The sequence below is a fragment of the Amblyraja radiata genome, chromosome 3, assembly GCF_010909765.2.
Source record: "Amblyraja radiata isolate CabotCenter1 chromosome 3, sAmbRad1.1.pri, whole genome shotgun sequence".
In the NCBI taxonomy this organism is placed as follows: domain Eukaryota; kingdom Metazoa; phylum Chordata; class Chondrichthyes; order Rajiformes; family Rajidae; genus Amblyraja; species Amblyraja radiata.
This window is the reverse complement of record NC_045958.1, coordinates 20,567,348-20,586,916: the sequence shown is the minus strand read 5'-3', so window position 1 is coordinate 20,586,916 and position 19,569 is coordinate 20,567,348. Positions and strand designations below refer to the sequence as shown.

At 43.7% G+C, this 19,569-nt stretch overlaps 1 protein-coding gene across 4 annotated transcripts in view; it reads left to right on the top strand.

Moving 5' to 3' along the window:
* The window catches only part of epb41l4a (erythrocyte membrane protein band 4.1 like 4A), a 177,997-nt gene that overhangs the window by 65,948 nt on the left and 92,480 nt on the right, over positions 1-19,569 (top strand). For 3 of the 4 annotated variants that reach the window (XM_033017423.1, XM_033017424.1, XM_033017422.1), the window contains exons 3-4: positions 9,752-9,856; positions 14,265-14,316. In XM_033017423.1, coding sequence (XP_032873314.1) covers positions 9,752-9,856; positions 14,265-14,316 — 157 coding nt within the window. Of the gene's footprint in view, positions 1-9,751; positions 9,874-14,264; positions 14,317-19,569 lie in introns of those variants that run through there. The other variant, XM_033017425.1, reaches the window with a different exon arrangement.

The window sequence follows — 19,569 nt, the reverse complement described above, 5'->3', positions numbered from 1 at the left end:
AATTTGTTGTAAATGTTGCAGTCAATCAGATAAAGAGCCTTTAATCTATTGCCACTGATTCTATTTTTGCTTGTCTTAGTGGTACCAAACGGAGGCTGGTGGTGGTACGTTATGGCCTGCGGTCCAGTAACCAGTGGTGTGTTTTAGGGGCCGGTGCTGGATCAATTGCTGTTTGTCATCTATATTAATGTTTTCGATGAGAATGTACAAGACTTGAAGTTGACACGAATGTAGGTGCTATTATAGACGGTGAAGACGGTCAAGAATAACAGCGGGATCTTGATCAGCTGGGCAAGTGGGCCGAGGAATGGTAAATGGTGTCTGAAACACAGATAAGTGTGAAGCTTTGTATTTTGGAAAGACAACCCAGGGAAGGATCTTCATAGTGACCAATTGGGCCCTGTGGAGTGTGGTAGAGCAGAGGGATCCAGGAGGACTAGTAGAAAGATCCCTTCAAGTTGCTGTTGGAGTGAGAGGCAAGGTCAGTGGGAGTAAATTAACCTGGATGACAGGAAAAATTGAAGCTCTGGTCAGGGAAAAGGAGGCATGGGTTGGGTATAGGTAGCTGGGATCAAGTATATCCTTGGAGGTGTATTGAGGATTGAGGAGCATATTTAAGAAGGAAATCAGTTGGGCAAAATAGGGCATGATTTAGCTCTGACAGATAATATTAAAAAGAATCCAAAGAGATTTTTAAAGAATATTAGGAAAAAATGATAACTAGAGAGAGAATACAACATGCAGATACAGCAGGCAGTGAAGAAGACATGTTGGCCTTCATTGCGAGAGGATTTGAGTTTAGTAGCAAGGAGGTCCTACCACTGTTGTACAAGGCCCTGGTGAGACCGCACCTGGAGTATTGTGCGCAATTTTGGCCTCCTAATTTGAGGAAGGACATTATTACTATTGAGGGAGTGCAGCGTAGGTTCACCAGGTTAATTCCCGGGATGGCGGGACTGACATATGATGAAAGAATGGGTCGACTGGGCTTGTATTCACTGGAATTTAGAAGGATGAGATGGGATCTTCTAGAAACATATTAAATTCTTATGGAATTGGGCAGGCTGAATGCAGGAAAAATGCTCCCGATGTTGGGGGAGTCCAGAACCAGGGGTTACAGTTTAAGAATAAGGGGTTGGCCATTTGGGACCGAGATGAGGAAAATAAAAATCACCCAGAGAGTTGTGAATCTGTGGAATTCTCTGCCTCAGAAGACAGTGGGGCCAATTCACTAGATGTTTTCAAGAGAGGGATCGATTTAGCTCTTAGGGCTAAAGGAATCAAGGGATATGGGGAAAAAGCAGGAACGGGGTACTGATTTTAGATGATCAGCCATGATCATATTGAATGACCCGAATGGCCTATTCCTGCACCTATTTTTCTATGGGTTTTTTACTATGATCCAAAGTGATCATCCTGAATCCTGAGACCAAAGTGATCATCCATGTCCTGAGCAGCAGGAGATGGGCAAGGTTCTAAATGAATATTTCTCCTTTGTATTTATCGTGGAGAAAGACATGACGACAAGGAAACTTGGGGCAATTAATGGAGATGTTAAGAAGACAGTCTGCAGTACAGTTGAGGAGGTTTAGTTTAATTTGGTTTAGAGATACAGCACGGAAACAGGCCCTTCGGCCCACTGGGTCTGCGCTGACCAGCGATCCCCGCACACTAACACTATTCTACACCCACTAGGGACAATTTTTAAATTGACTAAATCAATTAGCCTACAAACCTGCACGTCTTTGGAGTGTGGGAGGAAAAAGAAGATCGCGGAGAAAACCCACGCAGGTCACGGGGAGAACGTACAAACTCCGTCCAGACAGCAGCCATAGTCGGGATCAAACCCGGGTCTCAGGCGCTGCATTCGCTATAAGGCATCAACTCTACCACTGCGCCCCCATGCTCACCTATCTACACATCCTAAGACATGCAGATAGGTAAATCTTGCAGACCTGATCAGATATATCCGAGGACAGCAGTGATCTGGAGAAGAAATTGCAGGAGTCATGGCTAAGATATATGAACCATCTTTAGACATGAATGAGATGCCGGAAGACTGGGTGTATCTCTATTTAAGAAGGGCTGTAAAGGAAAACATGGGAATTATAGATCAAGAAGCCTGACATCTGTGGTAAGAAAGTTACTGGCGAGGAATCTGCAGGATAATATATGTATATGCATTTGGATATAGAACGGTTAATTAGGGATAGTTAGCATGGTTTTGACCATTTTATTTTAAACTCTTAATTTGGGTTGCTGCTTGTTATGGTGCATGGGTTCATGCATATTAACTCAAATGGATATGCAGCCTACCTATACCATTCAATTAACTTTGAAATGCAAAAATAGTGCTTGCTGTCCCACCAAAATCTTGAGTTTCATGCTCTAAAGCGACAGGACACTGCAGTACTGGATTATATGCTATTCACAGTGCCCTCCATAATGTTTGGGACAAAGACCCGTCATTAATTTATTTGCCTCTGTACTCCACAATTTGAGATTTGTATTAGAAAAAATGCACATTGTCAGATTTTAATAAAGGCCATTTTTATACATTTTGGTTTCACCATGTAGAAATTACAGCAGTGTTTAAACATAGTCCCCTCATTTCAGGGCACCATCATGTTTGGGACACAGTAATGTCATGTAAATTAAAGTAGTCATGTTTAGTATTTTGTTGCATATCCTTTACGTGTAATGACTGCTTTAAGTCTGCGATTCATGGATATCGCCAGTTGCTTGGTGGCTTCTCTGGAGATGCTCTACCAGGCCTGTATTGCAGCCATCTCTAGCATATGCTTGTTTTTGGGGCTAGTACCCTTCAGTTTTACAAGGCTTTGAAAAACTCCTTTGTTGCTTTAGCAGTATGTTTGGGATCATTGTCTTGCTGTGGAATGAACCGCCGGCCAATGAGTTTTGAGGCATTTGTTTGAACTTGAGCAGATAGGATGTGTCTATACACTTCAGAATTCATTATGCTACTACCATCAGCAGTTATATCATCAATGAAGATAAATGAGCCAGGACCTTCAGCAGCCATACATGCCCAGGCCATAACACCCCCTCCACTGTGTTTCACAGATGAGGTGGAATGCTTTGGATCTTGGGCAGTTCCTACTCTCCTCCATACTTTGCTCTTGCCATCACTCTGATATAAGTCAATCTGCATCTCATCTATCCACAAGACCTTTTTTCCAGAACTGTGGTTGCTCTTTTAAGTACTTCTTGACAAATTGTAACCCGGCCATTCTATTTTTGTGGATAACCAGTGGTTTGCATCTTGCAGTGTAACCTCTGTATTTCTGTTCATGAAGTCTTCTGCGGACAGTGGTCATTGACAAATTCACACCTGACTCCTGAAGAATGTTTCTGATCTGTCGGACAGGTGTTTCTTTCTTTATTATAGAAATAATTATTTTGTCATCAGCTGTGGGGGTCTTCTTTGGCCTGCCAGTCCCTTTGCGATTAGTAAGCTCACCAGTGCTCTCTTTCTTCTTAATGATGTTCCAAACAGTTGATTTTGGTAAGCCTAAGGATTGGCTGATATCTCTAATAGTTGTATTCTTGTTTCTCAGTCTCATAATGGCTTCTTTGACTTTCATTGGCACAACTTTGGTCCCCATGTTGATAAACAGCAATAAACGTTTCCAAAGGTGATGAACAGACTGGAGGAAAGACTAGGTGCTAAGCGCTCTTCTTGCATTAAGGAGGCAATTAAACACACCTGAGCAATTACAAACATTATGGTGCCCTGAAATGGGGGGTCTATGTATAAACGCAGCTGTAATTTCTACATGGTGAAACCAAAATCTCAAATTGTGGAGTACAGAGGCAAATAAATAAATGATGGGTCTTTGTCCCAAACATTATGGAGGGCCCTGTACTTCTGTGTTTTCTATCTAAAATTCCAAAGCTCTGAGTCAGTACATGCTGACAATCATTATCTCTGCATTTTGCTTTGTACAAAAAAAATGCCAAACTTACAGAATGTTAAATGTGATAAATGGTTGCAGCCTGGAAATTATAGTCTGCTAACTTGGAAGCTTTTTTTACTCAACATTTTAAAGTATTTTAAAGCAATTTTTTCCCTTTTGGAGTTCAGGGTGGGGTTCAGCCTTGAATGATTCAGGTCAAGTTGAAACTAGTCACCTGCAGGATGAATTAACTATCCGCAAGTTATTTGATCATTTCGTTTGTACAATTTTCTAGCTTTCCACATAATTTGGATTCATACACAGTGCATCTTAACAGGTTATTGGCAATTCACACTTCAACAAAAGCTTAAAGTCACCATATTGTGGTGGTATGAGAGTGGTGAGTAGCAGTTCTTAGCCGTCGTGCACAGAAATAAAACACTCTGAACCATTTGGTGAGTTTTGCTTTAGGTTGGAGGGATTAGGATAGAGGAACAGAGTAAGGGTGGCCATTTAAACAATTAGGTGTAAATAAACTTTTTTGCATTACCAAACCCACTGTTCTCTCACTTTGAAGTGGAGGGACTTCTTGGATATGTTGGGATTCATTAGAGATTCATGGCATGGCTTTAGGAAAAAATGGCTCTCCATAATTAAACTGAATGAAATATCTGATGATATCAGAATATTTGCTGGAAATCTAATTTGTATTACATCTCATGAATTTCAGATGTTTGATAAATTTCCTCATAGATTCCATGTATTTGAACCATAACCTAACTCCTGATAACCTGGCAAGTTTGCTTCCCTATCCCTTTGATAGCCAACTGAGTAGCAAAAATTGATCAGCATTTGGTCCTTAAGTAGGTAAGCCTTGAGATGCAGAGGGTTTTGGGTCAGAGTGCATGATTTGTGAAAGACAGGTATGTAGGTGCAGCATTTCCCAAGAACGTGTGGAGCTGAGAAGAAGAGAAATTTTAGATTAAACAAGCATCCGTTAAAGCAATTTTAAGAATAAGGGGTAGGCCATTTAGGACTGAGATGAGGAAAAACTTCTTCACCCAAAGAGTTGTGAATCTGTGGAATTCTCTGCCACAAAAGGCAGTGGACGCTAATTCACTGGATGTTTTCAAGAGAGAGTTAGATTTAGCTCTTAGGACTAAACGAATCAAGGAATATGGGGAAAAAGCAGGAACGGGATACTGATTTTAGACTTTAGATGATGATCATATTGAATGGCGGTGCTGGCTCAATGGCCCACTCCTGCGCCTGTTTTTCTATGTTTCTAAAGCAAGAGCTTGAGTTTTCCGAGAGATTGCGGAGTGAGAAGAAGAGGAATGCTGGAAATGCATAAAACAAGTCAAGAGGAGATTATTGTCATATGCACGTGGGATGAGGTACCGGTACAATGATGATCTTGCTTGTCACAACATTACAGACAAATTGTAATAGAGTACAGAGGCAAATAAATAAATGATGGCGCCGCCTGTGTATGGCAGCCTGCCCGCAGTCCGTCTCTTCACCTTTTTTTTTATTTTAAGTCCTGTCCAAAATGTTAGTGGAGGTCTTTTATGTGGTGGGTGGGGGTGGGGAAGGGGGAAACTTTAATTCTTAGTCCCCTACCTGGTCGGAGAGGCAGCATCCCTCCAAGCTGCTTCTTCGCCCCGTCCTCGCGGCCTACCATCGAGAATGGAGCGGCGTTTCCTGTCGGGACCGGCCGGGACTACAGCTTTGGCAGCGGCGCAGCGCAAGGACACCATCACGGAGCGGAGCCACAGAGCGGGCGATGCCTTGCCGGGTCGCCGTGCGGTAAACTCCGGAGCGTTGTGGCCGTCGATCCAAACATCGCGGAGCTGGGGCTGCGGGCGTCCGGCCGCGGGCGGCGCTGGATTTGGAGCGCCGCGGAGCCAGGGATCGAGTTCGCCGGGGTCGGCGCGGCCTGAAGTCTACGAGTGCCCCGGTCTCCGGTCTCCGGGGAGGAGGCAGCCACTCCAGACTTTCCAAGCCGCTTGAGGAATTGTTTCACCCGACGCCAGTGTTCCATCTACACGGCAAGAGGGCCCTGAAAATCATCGGACTGGCTGCAAGGCCACAAATGGGCCCCGACCTCGGGTGTTTCAGAGGAAGAGGACTTAACTTTCTGTTGCCTTTCCCCACAGTGGACATTTTTGATTCTGTTGTGGGGGGACGTTTGTGTTGAACTCTATAATGTGTTGTGTCCATTTTCTTTCTTTATTTATTTTTAACCTTTTTCTATGGTTTGTATGTAAATTTATTATTTAATTTATGTAAAGCACTTTGGTGTCAATGCAAGTTGACTTAAAATGTGCTATATAAATAAAGCAATAATAATAATAATAATAAACATTATGGAGGGCACTGTATGCATTATACCAGTATTTTACATCAAAGGTAAAATGGAAATACAGGCAGTAAATTTTTTAATGGTTTTATCTTGAGAATAATGGGTACAGTTGCCTAACCCTAACCTTTCTGTATAGATAAGCATTTTTGGAGGACAATAAAAGGGAAGGGAACATACACATTGTCTCTGGAGATTGAGGCAGGGATGACTTGCTATGAGGAGGAGGAACTTCAGTACTCTAATCTGCAATCTGATAATTTGGAAATTACAATGGTTTGGAATCCTTTAATTCACCAGGATCCTTGTTCCAGCATTCCCTTAAAACTCCTTTGAAATTTACCTGGTTGTGTCATGTTTAAGAAAGAACTGCAGATGCTGGAAAAATCGAAGGTAGACAAAAAAGCTGGAGAAACTCAGCGGGTGAGGTAGCATCTATGGAGCGAAGGAATAGACGACTTTTCGGGTTGAGACCCTTCTTCAGACTGATGACGGGGGGGGGGGGGAAGAAAGGAAGAGGCGGAGACAGTAGGCTGTGGGAGAGCTGGGAAGGGGAGGGGAAGGAGGGAGAAACCAAGGACTACCTGAAATTGGAGAAGTCAATGTTCATACCGCTGGGGTGTAAACTACCCAAGCAAAATATGAGGTGCTGTTTCTCCAATTTGCGGTGGGACTCACTCTGGCCATGGAGGAGGCCCAGGACAGAAAGGTTGGATTCGGAATGGGAGGGGGAGTTGAAGTGCTGAGTCACCGGGTGATCAGGTTGGTTATTGTGAACTGAGCGGAGGTGTTGGGCGAAGCGATCGCCAAGCCTGTGCTTGGTCTCACCGATGTGGAGCAGTTGACACCTGGAACAGTGGATGCAGTAGATGAGGTTGGAGGAGGTGCAGGTGAACCTCTGCCTCACCTGGAAAGACTGCTTGGGTCCTTGGATGGAGTCGAGGGGGGAGGTAAAGCGATAAGTGCAGTATTTCCTGCGGTTGCAAGGGAAAGTACCAGGGGAGGGGGCGGTTTGGGTGGGAAGGGACATATTGACCAGGGAGTTACTGAGGGAACGGTCTCTGCGGAAAACAGAAAGGGGAGAAGATGGGAAGATGTGGCCAGTGGTGGGATCCCATTGCAGGTGGTGAAAATGTTGGAGGATTATATGTTGTATGTGTGTCATGTACTCCTTTAATGTTTACTGGCTTCTTACTTACTTACTGCCTATTATGCTTCCTGGCATGTAGGGCAGCATCGAAGGTCCTCCACTCCTGTCTGTTCTGGGCTAGCTTCTGGACACTACCCCAGGTCAGATCCATTGTTTTCATTTCCTCCTCTACAGTTCGATGCCAGGTGGTTTTGGACAATATAGACAATAGATAATAGGTGCAGGAGTAGGCGATTCGGCCCTTCGAGCCAGCACCGCCATTTAATGTGATCATGGCTGATTATCCCCAATCAGTACCCCGTTCCTGCCTTCTCCTCATATCCCCTGACTCTGCTATTTTTAAGAGCCCTATCTAGCTCTCTCTTGAAAACATCCCTTTTTTGGGTCTCCCCCTTTTCCTTTTCCCTTCCGGTGTCCAGCGCAGGGCTATTCTTGAGATGCTGTCTGGTTCTCTTCCTTTCGGCTTTCACCATTGACATTCATCCTGGCATCTGTCGATAGCCCTGGAAGTCCATCATGCGCAGTACTGTTGATTCCTTCAGTTGCTGTTTCCGTAACATATTTTTGTTTTGAGACAGGGTTGTTAGCCCTGAGCTCAACCTCCAACCTGGAGGACCAGTGGATCGCTCTTCGTCTCACCTCTACCCTTCGACCTGTCCAGCATGGGAGACCCTAACAAGAGACGAATCTCCCGCTGGCATAGCTCTAGGGGTCACTGAGACACACACGCTCCCCCACCACGACATGGTTGCAATCAAACGGGGAGTTACTGGCTTCATTGGAATGTTACTGTGTTACATAAAAGTGATATAAAGGTGTATTTGAGTATGAGAGTCGTGGATTTGTATAAAACATAAAAGGGACCCCTTCAACCCACCACATCCACAGAGATCTTTATGCTCATCTACACCAATCCTATTAGTCCACAACATGTCTCTCCTTCCATACCTTGACTGTTCATGAGTCTGAATAAATTAATTGAATTGAATTGAATACTTTATTGTCACTTCTGACAAGTCACAGTAAAATTCTTTGCTTGTATACCCAAGATATGCAAATAGTCGCCCATAAAGGGAGCTTACAAAGTTACAAATTTCCCCCTTCCCCCCCCCGTGCACCAGTTCCCCCGTTACTCTTCCTGTCCCCCCACGCCAGGTCCTCCTTTGTTTCTTCCCTCGGCAGCGGCATCCTCACTTCCACGTGTCCGGCCTCGTCCGTTCGTTGGTGCCATCATTGACCGCTGCACCGACCTCTCCATTAACACTGTCTGGACGCCTCTGTGGCACAAACCCAACCGCGGGCTCTGTCGACCCAGGCACAGATGGTCGCGGGCTTCATCGACTTGTGGGACTCCACCTCCGACTCGCAAAGCTGCAGCCTTGGCTTCTCAGTGGCTCCTCCCTTTATATATAATACCTCTTAAAGATAATTAATGTATCTGATTCCACCACCTCCTCTGGAGCATGTTCCAGATATCATCCACTGACATTCCTGCAAATCTGGTAGCCCAGCTCAAAATCTCGATCGTGCGGATTAATAGAGTTTTGCTGCATTGAGTTAATCAAGGCAGTTATTTCATTAGACAGAAAGGTACCGCCCTCCAGTGATGTCTTTAGAAGGAGCTACACATTCAGATACAATTTACAAGTATTTGAACTTTATTAATGCAAACAATATTTTCAGTGATGTATTTGAGCAAACTTGAACTATTCTGCTTTTTGTGCAGAAATATGCAATGCATTTTCAAATTATACAAAGTGTTTGGATTAAAGACACACTTTACGTTGGAACAGAATGTAAACACACTTCAGAGGAATATTAAGGAAATGTTGGATTTTCTGAAGGACTGCCTTTCAATAAAGAGATTCTAGGCCACATCTGAACACAATAATAGATCTAAAAGATCATATGGTGCTAAATAAGTAAGAGAAAAATGGTGTTCTGGTTTCTTTCCCCAATATTTGTCACTCAACAACAAAATAGATTTTGATACCAACTGTACAATCGTACAGTAGTTTTACCATATGATTGCAACTCCCTAAAAACATGTTGCAACCTGTCAAATATTTTCAAAGTGTGGTCACTAATATAATGTTTTTCAGCACTACCTTGTGTAAAAATTGTTTTCAATGTATTGCATATTTTATTAGCCAGTTGACAAAGAATATATTTTATCACATTGATATCACATTTTTACTCATAATTGTTTTGTCTATGGTCATTATTATGTCAGTTAAAAACACTATAATAAAACTGTACTGGTTTGTACATGCAGATAGTGATTATTTTTCTGAAATGGTGCTTTTCAATTATTTTCCACAGAAATCTACTAAGGGGTCTATTGTCCTGGATTATGTCTTTCGAAACGTAAACCTAATGGAAACTAAACATTTTGGTTTGCGATATTGTGACAGAAGTCATCAAACTGTAAGTGATACATAAAGGTAAAAGGTGGTCAAATGATTAGAAATAGATCTTTTTTATCTTCGGTTTTTAACTTTTCTTGTGTTCGAGTCGGAGGTGGAGCCCAACATACCAAAATGTTCTTTAAAATGTGCCAAAGTACACAAGTACATGCTGGAAGATTCTGTAAATTCAAAAATGTTACACATCAATCAAATAAACTATTAAAACAATAATACATTAACAGCAGAGTGGTTAACAGGGAATCAGTACATGTCATGCAGATTTCTGATTAAAAAAAGTTGTGTATGTCTGTAATAATGCAAATAGGTTTTTTGAGGATTCGGATCAATGATGAAGAAAAAACACTAACCATATAAGATTACAAATGAAGCATTAAATCAACAATAAAAGTGCAATAAACTAATGAGTGTCTGAAAACCTGAGAGTCCTGGCACAATTCCAGTTCTCAGCCCGAGGAGAACGTGGAACATAGAACAGTACAGAACAGGAACAGGCTCTTTTGCCCACAATAACCATGCCGAACAAGTTGCCAAGTTAAAACAATCTTCTCTGCGTGCTCATTATCCATATTCTTCCATACTTTACATATCAATATGCTTATCCAAACGTCTCTTAAAGACCATTATCATATCTACCTCCACCACGACTCTAGGTAGCGGGTTCCAGACACCCACCACTCACCGTGGGGGGAAAAAACGCCCCTCACGTGTCCTATACATTTTTCCCTTCTCGCCTTAAAGCTATGCTCTCAGGTCTTTGATATTTCCACCCTGCGGAACAAGATTCTGACTATTTACCTTATCTATGATTCTCATAATTTTATATATCAGGTCTCCCTCCACCTCCGATGTTCAGTGAGCTAACGCAGCATGCATTTATATATTCAATAAGCCTGCGTTTCTATCCTAATCTACAAACAACAGGCTACTATGTTTTGAAACTAGCTATTCTCCCTAATACTGAATACAAGACTTATTTATTATATCAGAGGTTTCAGACATCTCTGGGAAGAAACATAACAAGGGCACAGTCCCCCTAGTCCTCACCATCCACCCTACCAGCCGTCACATACGACAGATAATCCTCCGACATTTTTGCCACCTCCAACGGGATCTCACCACTGTTCACATCTTCCCACCTCCTCCCCTTTCGGCTTTCCGCAGAGACCGCTCCCTCTGTAACTCCCTGGTCAATTTGTCCCTTCCCACCCAAACCATGCCCTCTCTTGGCACTTTCCCTTGCAACTGCAGGAAATGCTACACTTGTCGCTTTACCTCCACCCCTCGACTCCATCCAAGGACCCAAGCAGTCTTTCCAGGTGAGGCAGAGGTTCACCTGCACCTCCTCCAACCTCATCTATTGCATCCGCTGTTCTAGGTGTCAACTGCTCTACAACGGTGAGACCAAGCGCCGGCTTGGCGATCACTTCGCATTAACCTACCTGATCGCCCGGTGGCTCAGCATTTCAACTCCCCCTCCCATTCCGAATCTGACCTTTCTGTCCTGGGCATCTTCCATGGCCAGTGAGTCCGACCGCAAATTGGAGGAGCAGCACTATTTGCATTATTACAGACATATTTCGCTTGGGTAGTTTACACCCCAGCGATATGAACATTGACTTCTCCAATTTCAGGTGGTCCTTGCTTTATCCCTTCTTCCCCTCCCCTTCCCAGGTCTCCCACAGCCTACTGTCTCCGCCTCTTCCTTTCTTCTTCCCGCCCCCCCTCCCACCCCCACATCAGTCTGAAGAAGGGTCTCGACCCGAAACGTCACCTATTCCTTCGCTCCATAGATGCTGCCTCACCCGCTGAGTTTCTCCAGCATTTTTGTCTACCTTTTATATTGTCTTTGTATTTTGTCCGTGTATATACTTGTTGCTGCATGATATGAGGACTAGTTCTTTCAAGCAAGCAAAGTTATTTTTCTGAGCACATAATTTGTTTCTAACCGAGGTTGTTTGCTTAGCATTAGCGGGCAACTCCATTTTAGCTGAAGAGCTTGTTTAACCCTTGCACTACATTCCACTCCTTGGAGTTGTCAGTCTATAGCACCCATCTGACTATATGTCACAGAGTTGCCTGACGATCCCAACACTAGTCACTTCTTCCCATTTCCACCCCTTTCCGCCTTCCGCAGAGACCGTTCCCTCCGCAACTCCCTGGTTAACTTATCCCTTCCCACCCAAACCACCCCCTCCCCAGGAACCTTCTGAAACCGCAGAAGATGCAGCACCTGTCGCTATAATCCCTCCCTCGACTCTGTCCAGGCACCCCGACAGTCTTTTCAGGTTAGTCAGAGGTTCACTTGCACCTCCTCGAAGCTCAAGTACTGGTTTCAAAACTTGTGTGCATGCGCACACGCACACGCACACAGCTTAGAGGGAACATTGTCCCTAACTAGTCTGAAGAAAGGTCTCGACCCGAATCGTCACCCATTCCATCTCTCCAGAGATGCTGCCTGTCCCCGCTAAGTTACTCCAGCTTTTTGTGTCTATCTTCAGTTTAATAAAGATTGCGCCTCAGCCTCCCTAAATTGCAAATCTTGCTGATAAGATAACATATGTATGTGCTTTCTTTAGTTGTCGTTTAAAATATAAAGAACAATCCATTTTAATGTAGATATATTATAAAGAAGGACAATATCATGTGATATGATGCAAATCCGTGGGTGAACTTCAACATTCATCCCCCAGTTTCGGATTTGATCCCACCTGCAATTCCTCTACTATTTTGCTTTTCTGTATTATAACCTCCTTTTTGTAGTTGCCATAAACTTCAGACAGCAACGTCTGAGTTTACCGAGGTTTGCAGTTCAATTGGGTCACCAGGCATATAGGTAGACAGAGAATGGTAATATCGAACTTGTTGCCAGAGGAGGTGATAGAATCACGTGCAATGATTATATTTAAGAGGCATTTAGACATAAATAGTCATGGATACACTCCTAATATAGGCAAATGGGATTGGTGTAAATGGGCAAAAAGATGGGCAGTGCAGTTGGCATAGACATTGGGGGCTGAAGACTTATTTCTGGGCTGTACAGCTCTATGACTCAATGGTTGCTCAATATGGAGAAGGGGCATTCAGGATGCCATTAATCTCCTCAAGTGCATTTATCAGAGCACAGGGAATGCATAAATAGCCAAAAGAGTACATTGCCTTTCAAATTACCTGCCCACCCATCATCTACTAGTAGCCTTCTCAGCCAAAACCCAGATTGACACAAAAAGCTGGAGTAACTCAGTGGGACAGACAGTATCTATGGAGAGAAGGAATGGGTGATGTTTCAGGTCGAGACCCTTCTTCAGACTGGTTAGGGATAAGGAAACGAGAGATATAGACGATGATGTGGGGAGATAAAGACAATGAATGAAAGGTGCAAAAAAGTAGGAATGGAAGGATCTCACCCTTGACTCTCAAAGTTTTACGTCAAAAGATATATTGTATTTATTTTGTTCTGCCTATGAAACGTTTTGAAGTTAAACTGCAAAAAATGTATTTATAACATCTAATTTTTTTAATTTATTATTTCATATTTCATGATTGCCTATTTGAAACATGAAAACTGATATACCAGCTGTTGCAAATTTTACTGAAAAGTGTTGCAAGGATGAATATCAGGACTATTAGGTCTCAATATTCAGATACCGGGATGGTATCCTGTTCTCCTGTTCTTTGCACCTCTGCCTTTCACCCATTACCTCAAACCACCCACTCTTATGAATTATTGAGCGGTAATTTTGCTGCTGTTTATAAAAATATCAAGAATACCATGAAGGGTAGAAGGAAATAAAAATGTTGAGTACTTACACTCCCGATAAAGATATTGAATGTATTTACACGAGAATGGTTCAAATCTAAACAAATCAGGGTATTTGATAATTCTAAAGATGGGAGAACAGATCCAACATGGTGTTTTTTTCTTCTTCTTCCTTGGTTCCAAAGCCTTTCTGGATTATCCATTTTGTCGGACCAACAGAGGTCAGTCACAGCCTCTGAGAGATGTTGAACGATCCACCCAGGCTGCTGGAGAGCAGAGAAACTGGGCTGTAAAGTCGACCTCAGACGTTGGTGATGGGAACGGATCTGACTGCTCCGGCTGGGCCAGAGTTCCAGAATTGGGGCACCAGGGGCAAATTCCTCACCCAGCCTCGGCGCCACATTTTCGGGGGGACATTTGGGGAGGGGATTTCAAGTGCGCTCTCATAATTTTGTCCCCTTTGAAGGAGGTGCCAGACCACTAGTTGCTTGAAAATCAGTGGTGGACCTGTACTTGCTAAAGAGCTTTCAGGTGTTCTTGCTATTAAACATGTTTGATTTATTTCTGAATATATTACTGAAGTTGTGTAATATTCCACATAAAAGAAACTTAGTAATTTGTTCTGATATTCACCATTTATTTTAAACAGTACTGGCTGGATCCCATGAAAACACTTGCTGAACACAAGGATCTCATAAATAGTGAGTAATACTTTAAATTAACTCTCAAAACATGCTTTATAGGCCCAATACAACTAGATGGGTAGCTCAGAATGTGCAGTTATGTGTATTTTTGAGCTTCATTCAATACACGGTTAAAGCAATGCAGATTGCCTTTTCATTCACATACAGATAACTGAACTGAAATGAAAGAATTCAATGTTGTGAAAAATGATATCTCGTTATTCTGAGAAAATGTGTCAATTTTGTTATCTAAATCCAAGCAATTCAAATTATTTTGGCTTGAGTTTACAGACTATGGCATAGGCCTACTCAGAATAAGTTACATCAGTATTTGCCCAAAACATTTTGGCTATCATTTGTGGGAGTAGTTAGAATCTGCTCTATCTCTACTTCTCCTTTCGATGTGACATCAAGTATTTCTGAAAGTGGACCAACTGATACTCAAACGAGAGTAACAAATATGTGGAGGGTTACTGTTCCGATTGGGGTCTGAACAAGGATCATTCCTGGGACGCCTGAAGTATGTAATATGCATCAATGACTTGGATGTGAATGTGAGAGGCATAATTAGTTACACAAAAATTGTGGTGTTGTAGATAGTAAAGAACATTGTCTTAGGCTACAGCATGATATTGATCAGGTGGAAATTTGGGCAAAGCAATGGTGGATCGAAGTTAAGTATTTAATGTATTTGATCTATGTTAAACCTGTGTTAAATAATGTATTTTGAAAGGTCAAATAAGGGTAGGACATAAACAGAAAACAGTAGGGTTCAAAATGGGGGTGTTGTTGAACAGTGACCTTCAGATCCATCTCCATAAATCCATGCAAATAGCAACAGTGGAAGATATGGTCGTGAAGAAGAAATATGGGATGGTTGCCTTCACTAGTCGCAGCATCTATACATAACTAAAACTCTGATCTTGTGCTCTTCCGGTTTGCTGGGTTTTTCGATTTGCGCAAAAACGGTACGTGATAGCGCTATGATTTTTCACCAGGTTACTCACCGTTCTCCTGTGCTGTGAGTGCAACAAGTTTCGTTCTGATCAGTGGTATACTGTAAACGTTATTGAGGAGTAACTTTTTCACACAAAGGGTGGTGGGCGTATGGAACGCACTGCCAGAGGCGTTAGTTGTGGCACGTTCTATCCCAACATTTTAAAACAGACAGATGTATGGATAGGTACAGAAAATTGCTGGGGAAACTCAGCGGGTGCAGCAGCATCTATGGAGCGAAGGAAATAGGCGACGTTTCGGGCCGAAACCCTTCTTCATCCCTCCAAACCGATGTATGGATAGGACTGGTTTGGAGGGATGTGGGCCAAACGCAGGCAGGTGGGACTGTAGACTCCACACAGACAGCACCCGAGGTCGGGGTCAAACCTGGGTCTGTGAGGCAGCAACTCTACCAGCTGCTCTACTGTGTCACCCTATTTGAAAATAAGGAAAATAATTTTGTTTAAAGAAGATACACACAAAATGCTGGAGCAACTCAGCGGGACAGGCAGCATCTCTGGAGAGATGAATTGGGTGACGTTTCGGGTCGAGACCCTTCTTCAGACTGATGTCAAGGGAGTGGGCGGGACAGAGATAGAATAGTCGGAGGCAGTAAGATTGGTGGGAGAACTGGGAAGGGGGAGAGGATGGAGAGAGAGGGAAAGAAAGGGCTATTTGAAGTTAGAGAAGTCAATGTTCATACCGCTGGGGTGTAAGCTGCCCAAGAGGCGCTGTTCACTCCAATTTGCGCTGGGACTCACTCTGACAATGGAGGAGGCCCAGGACAGAAAAGCCAGATTGGGAATGGGAGGGGAGTTAAAGTGCTGAGCAACCGGGAGATCAGGTAGGTTAAGGCTTAGTTAAGGTTGGAGGAGGTGCAAGTGAACCTCTGCCTCACCTGAAAAGACTGTCGGGGTGCTTGGATGGAGTCGAGAGGGGAGATAAAAGGGACAGGTGTTGCATCTCCTGCATTTTCAGGAGAAAGTACCTGGGGAGGGGGTGGTTTGGGGGGGAAGGGACGAGTTGACCAGGGAGCTACGGAGGGGACAGTCTGCGGAAAGTAGAAAGGGGTGGAGATGGGAAAATGTGGCCAGTAGTGGGATCCCGTTGGAGGTGGCAAAAGTGTTGGAGGATTATATGCTGTATGTGACGGCTGATGGGGTGGAAGGTGAGGACAATGGGGACTCGGTCCTTGTTGCGAATGGGGAGAGGGGTAGCAAGAGCGGAGCTGTAGGATATCGAGGAGACCCTAGTGAGAGCCTCATCTATAATGGAAGAGGGGAACCCCGGTTTCCTAAAGAATGAGGACATCTCCGATGATCTGGGCGCAGATGTGGCGTGACGGAGGAATTGTGAGTAGGTACAGTCTTTACAGGATGCAGGGTGGGAATAGTCTGGATAGCTATTGGAGTCAATAGGTTTGTAGTAGATGTCGGCTAATAGTCTGTCTCTTGTGATGGAGACGGTGAGATCCGGAAATGGTGGGGAGATGTCAGAGATGGTCCAAGTGAATTTGAGTGCAGGATGAAGCTGATGAAGTCAGTGAGTTCTGCATGGGTGCAGGAGGCAGCACCAATGCAATCGTCAATGTAGCAGAGGTAGAGTTTGGGGATAGGGCCAGTGTACACCTGGAACAGTGATTGGTCGACGTACCCTACAAAGAGGCAGGCATAGCTGGGGCCCATGCGAGTGCCCATAGCTATGCCTTGGATTTGGAGGAAGTTCGAGGAATCGAAGGAGAAGTTGTGGAGGGTAAGGACCAGCTCTGCTAGGCGGAGGAGAGTATTAGTAGATGGAAATTGTCTGGTTCTGCGGTCGAGGAAGAAATGGAATGGTTTAAGACCTGCCTGATGGGGGATGGAGGTGTAGAGTGACTGGATATCCATGGTAAAGATGAGGGAGTGGGGGCCTGGAAAACGGAAGTCATTGAAGAGACGAAGAGCGTGTGAGGTGTCTTGGACATAGATAGGAAGGGATTGGACCAGGGGGGATAGGATGGAATGTGGAAATTAATTTGGTGGGACATGAACAAGCAGAAACAATGTGTCTGTCAGGACAGTTCTGTTTATGGATTTTGGGGAGAAGATAAAATTGGGCCGTGCGGGGCTGGTGAATGATAAGTTTGTAGGTTTTAGAGGGTAGAGAGCCAGAATTCATAAAATCAGAAATGGTGTGTGATATTAAGGTCTGGTGCTTGTCTGTGGGGTCATGGTCCAAGGATAAGTAGTAGGAGGTGTCTGAGAGTTGTCACCTGGCTTGCCAACGCACCAGACTACCACGGCACCTCCCTTGTCGGCGGATTTGATTATCAAGTTGGGGTTGCTGCAGAGTGAGCGGAGGGCTGTACATTCAGGGGGGGAGAGGTTAGAGTAAGTCAGGGGAGTGGAAAAGTTGAGGCGATTGATGTTCCATCGGCAGTTTAGTTTAGCTTTTAGTTTAGAGATACAGTGGAAACAGGCCCTTCGGCCCACCGGGTCCACGCCGACCAGCAATCCCCGCACATTAACACTATCTTGCCATAGAGGGAGTACAGAGAAGGTTCACCAGACTGATTACTGGGATGTCAGGACTTTCATATGAAGAAAGATTGGATAGACTCGGCTTGTACTCGCTAGAATTTAGAAGATTGAGGGGGGATCTTATAGAAACATACAAAATTCTTAAGGGGTTGGACAGGCTAGATGCAGGAAGATTGTTCCCGATGTTGGGGAAGTCCAGGACAAGGGGTCACAGTTTAAGGATAAGGGGGAAATCTTTTAGGACCGAGATGAGAAAAATATTTTTCACACAGAGAGTGGTGAGTCTCTGGAATTCTCTGCCACAGAAGGTAGTTGAGGCCAGTTCATTGGCTATATTTAAGAGGGAGGTAGATGTGGCCCTTGTGGCTAAAAGGATCAGGGGGTATGGAGAGAAGGCAGGTACAGGATACTGAGTGGATGATCAGCCATGATCATATTGAATGGCGGTGCAGGCTCGAAGGGCCGAATGGCCTACTCCTGCACCTATTTTCTATGTTTCTATGTTTCTGTCCTACACCCACTAGGGACAATTTTTACATTTACGAAGCCAATAAACCTACAAACCTGTACGTCTTTAGTGTGTGGGAGGAAACCGAAGATCTCAGAGAAAACCCACACAGGTCACGGGGAGAACGTGCAAACTCTGTACAGACAGCACCCGTATTCGGGGTCGAACCCGGATCTCCGGCGCTGCATTCGCTGTAAGGCAGCAAATCTACTGCTGCGCCACCGTGACCATCCTTGGAAATGAAAAGGTCTAAAGAAGGTAGAGGGCCATCCGGGGACTCCAAGAGGAGAGGGTTGGGTGGAGACGGGAGAAGGGGTCATCACTGGGTGGTGAGGACTCCTTCCCATAGAAAACGTTTAATTGCTTAACTGGAAATTCAGCGAGCACATTCTGTTGGATGAATGGGAAGGTAGCAAATTGATACACAGACACTAAAAGTTTTATATTACTTTGTTTACAGAGCAATACAGAAAACATCAGTGAGAACTAGCCTGAAAAATCATTAAATGGTGACAAAAGCATGGATTCCTAAGAAAAAAAATTGTTGATCTATGAATTGTTAGTCTCTATTTAAACTTTCTTTTAACAAGTTCACACAAATCCTTGTGTTGAGAATATACATGAAAATAAATATTTCTATACTTAAGACTCTTGCAAGATTAGTTGCAAAAGTAGTGTATAGTGTCCTGTTTGAAACTGTAACATCAGAAACTATAATGTTTCGAACAAGTCATTCTCTATGCTCAGGCAAATACCGAAATTAAAGGATTATTGTAACTTCACAAAAATATATCCTTTGTTCACTGTAATTTTACACCTTTCAGTTTCTAAGTCTGAATCCAATGTACATGATGTCAGGAGAGAGTTGCAATCGCCATCCAATTAAGGATTATAGAATATAGGAGCTAAGTACAATAGCTAAATTAAATATAAACATATATGTTAAATATTTTCATTGTGCATCTTTGAGCTCACACATTGTAGTCTATCTTGAATCAGAAGGGAGAGGAGCAGGAGCCCAAGTATAATACTGGTAGACAGTCTATAGTGAGTGGAATAGAGAGGCACTTCTGCAGCTGTAGACCTGAATCTGAGACCGTGTGCTGCCTCCTGTTGCCAAGTCCAACAATGTTACAAAATGGTCACAGGCATTCCGTTGGGGAGTGGGGAATAGAAGGTAAGTAGTGTACCATGGATTTAGCAAGATGGGTAACATATTAAAGAGCAAGACCTCTAACATTGTAATCT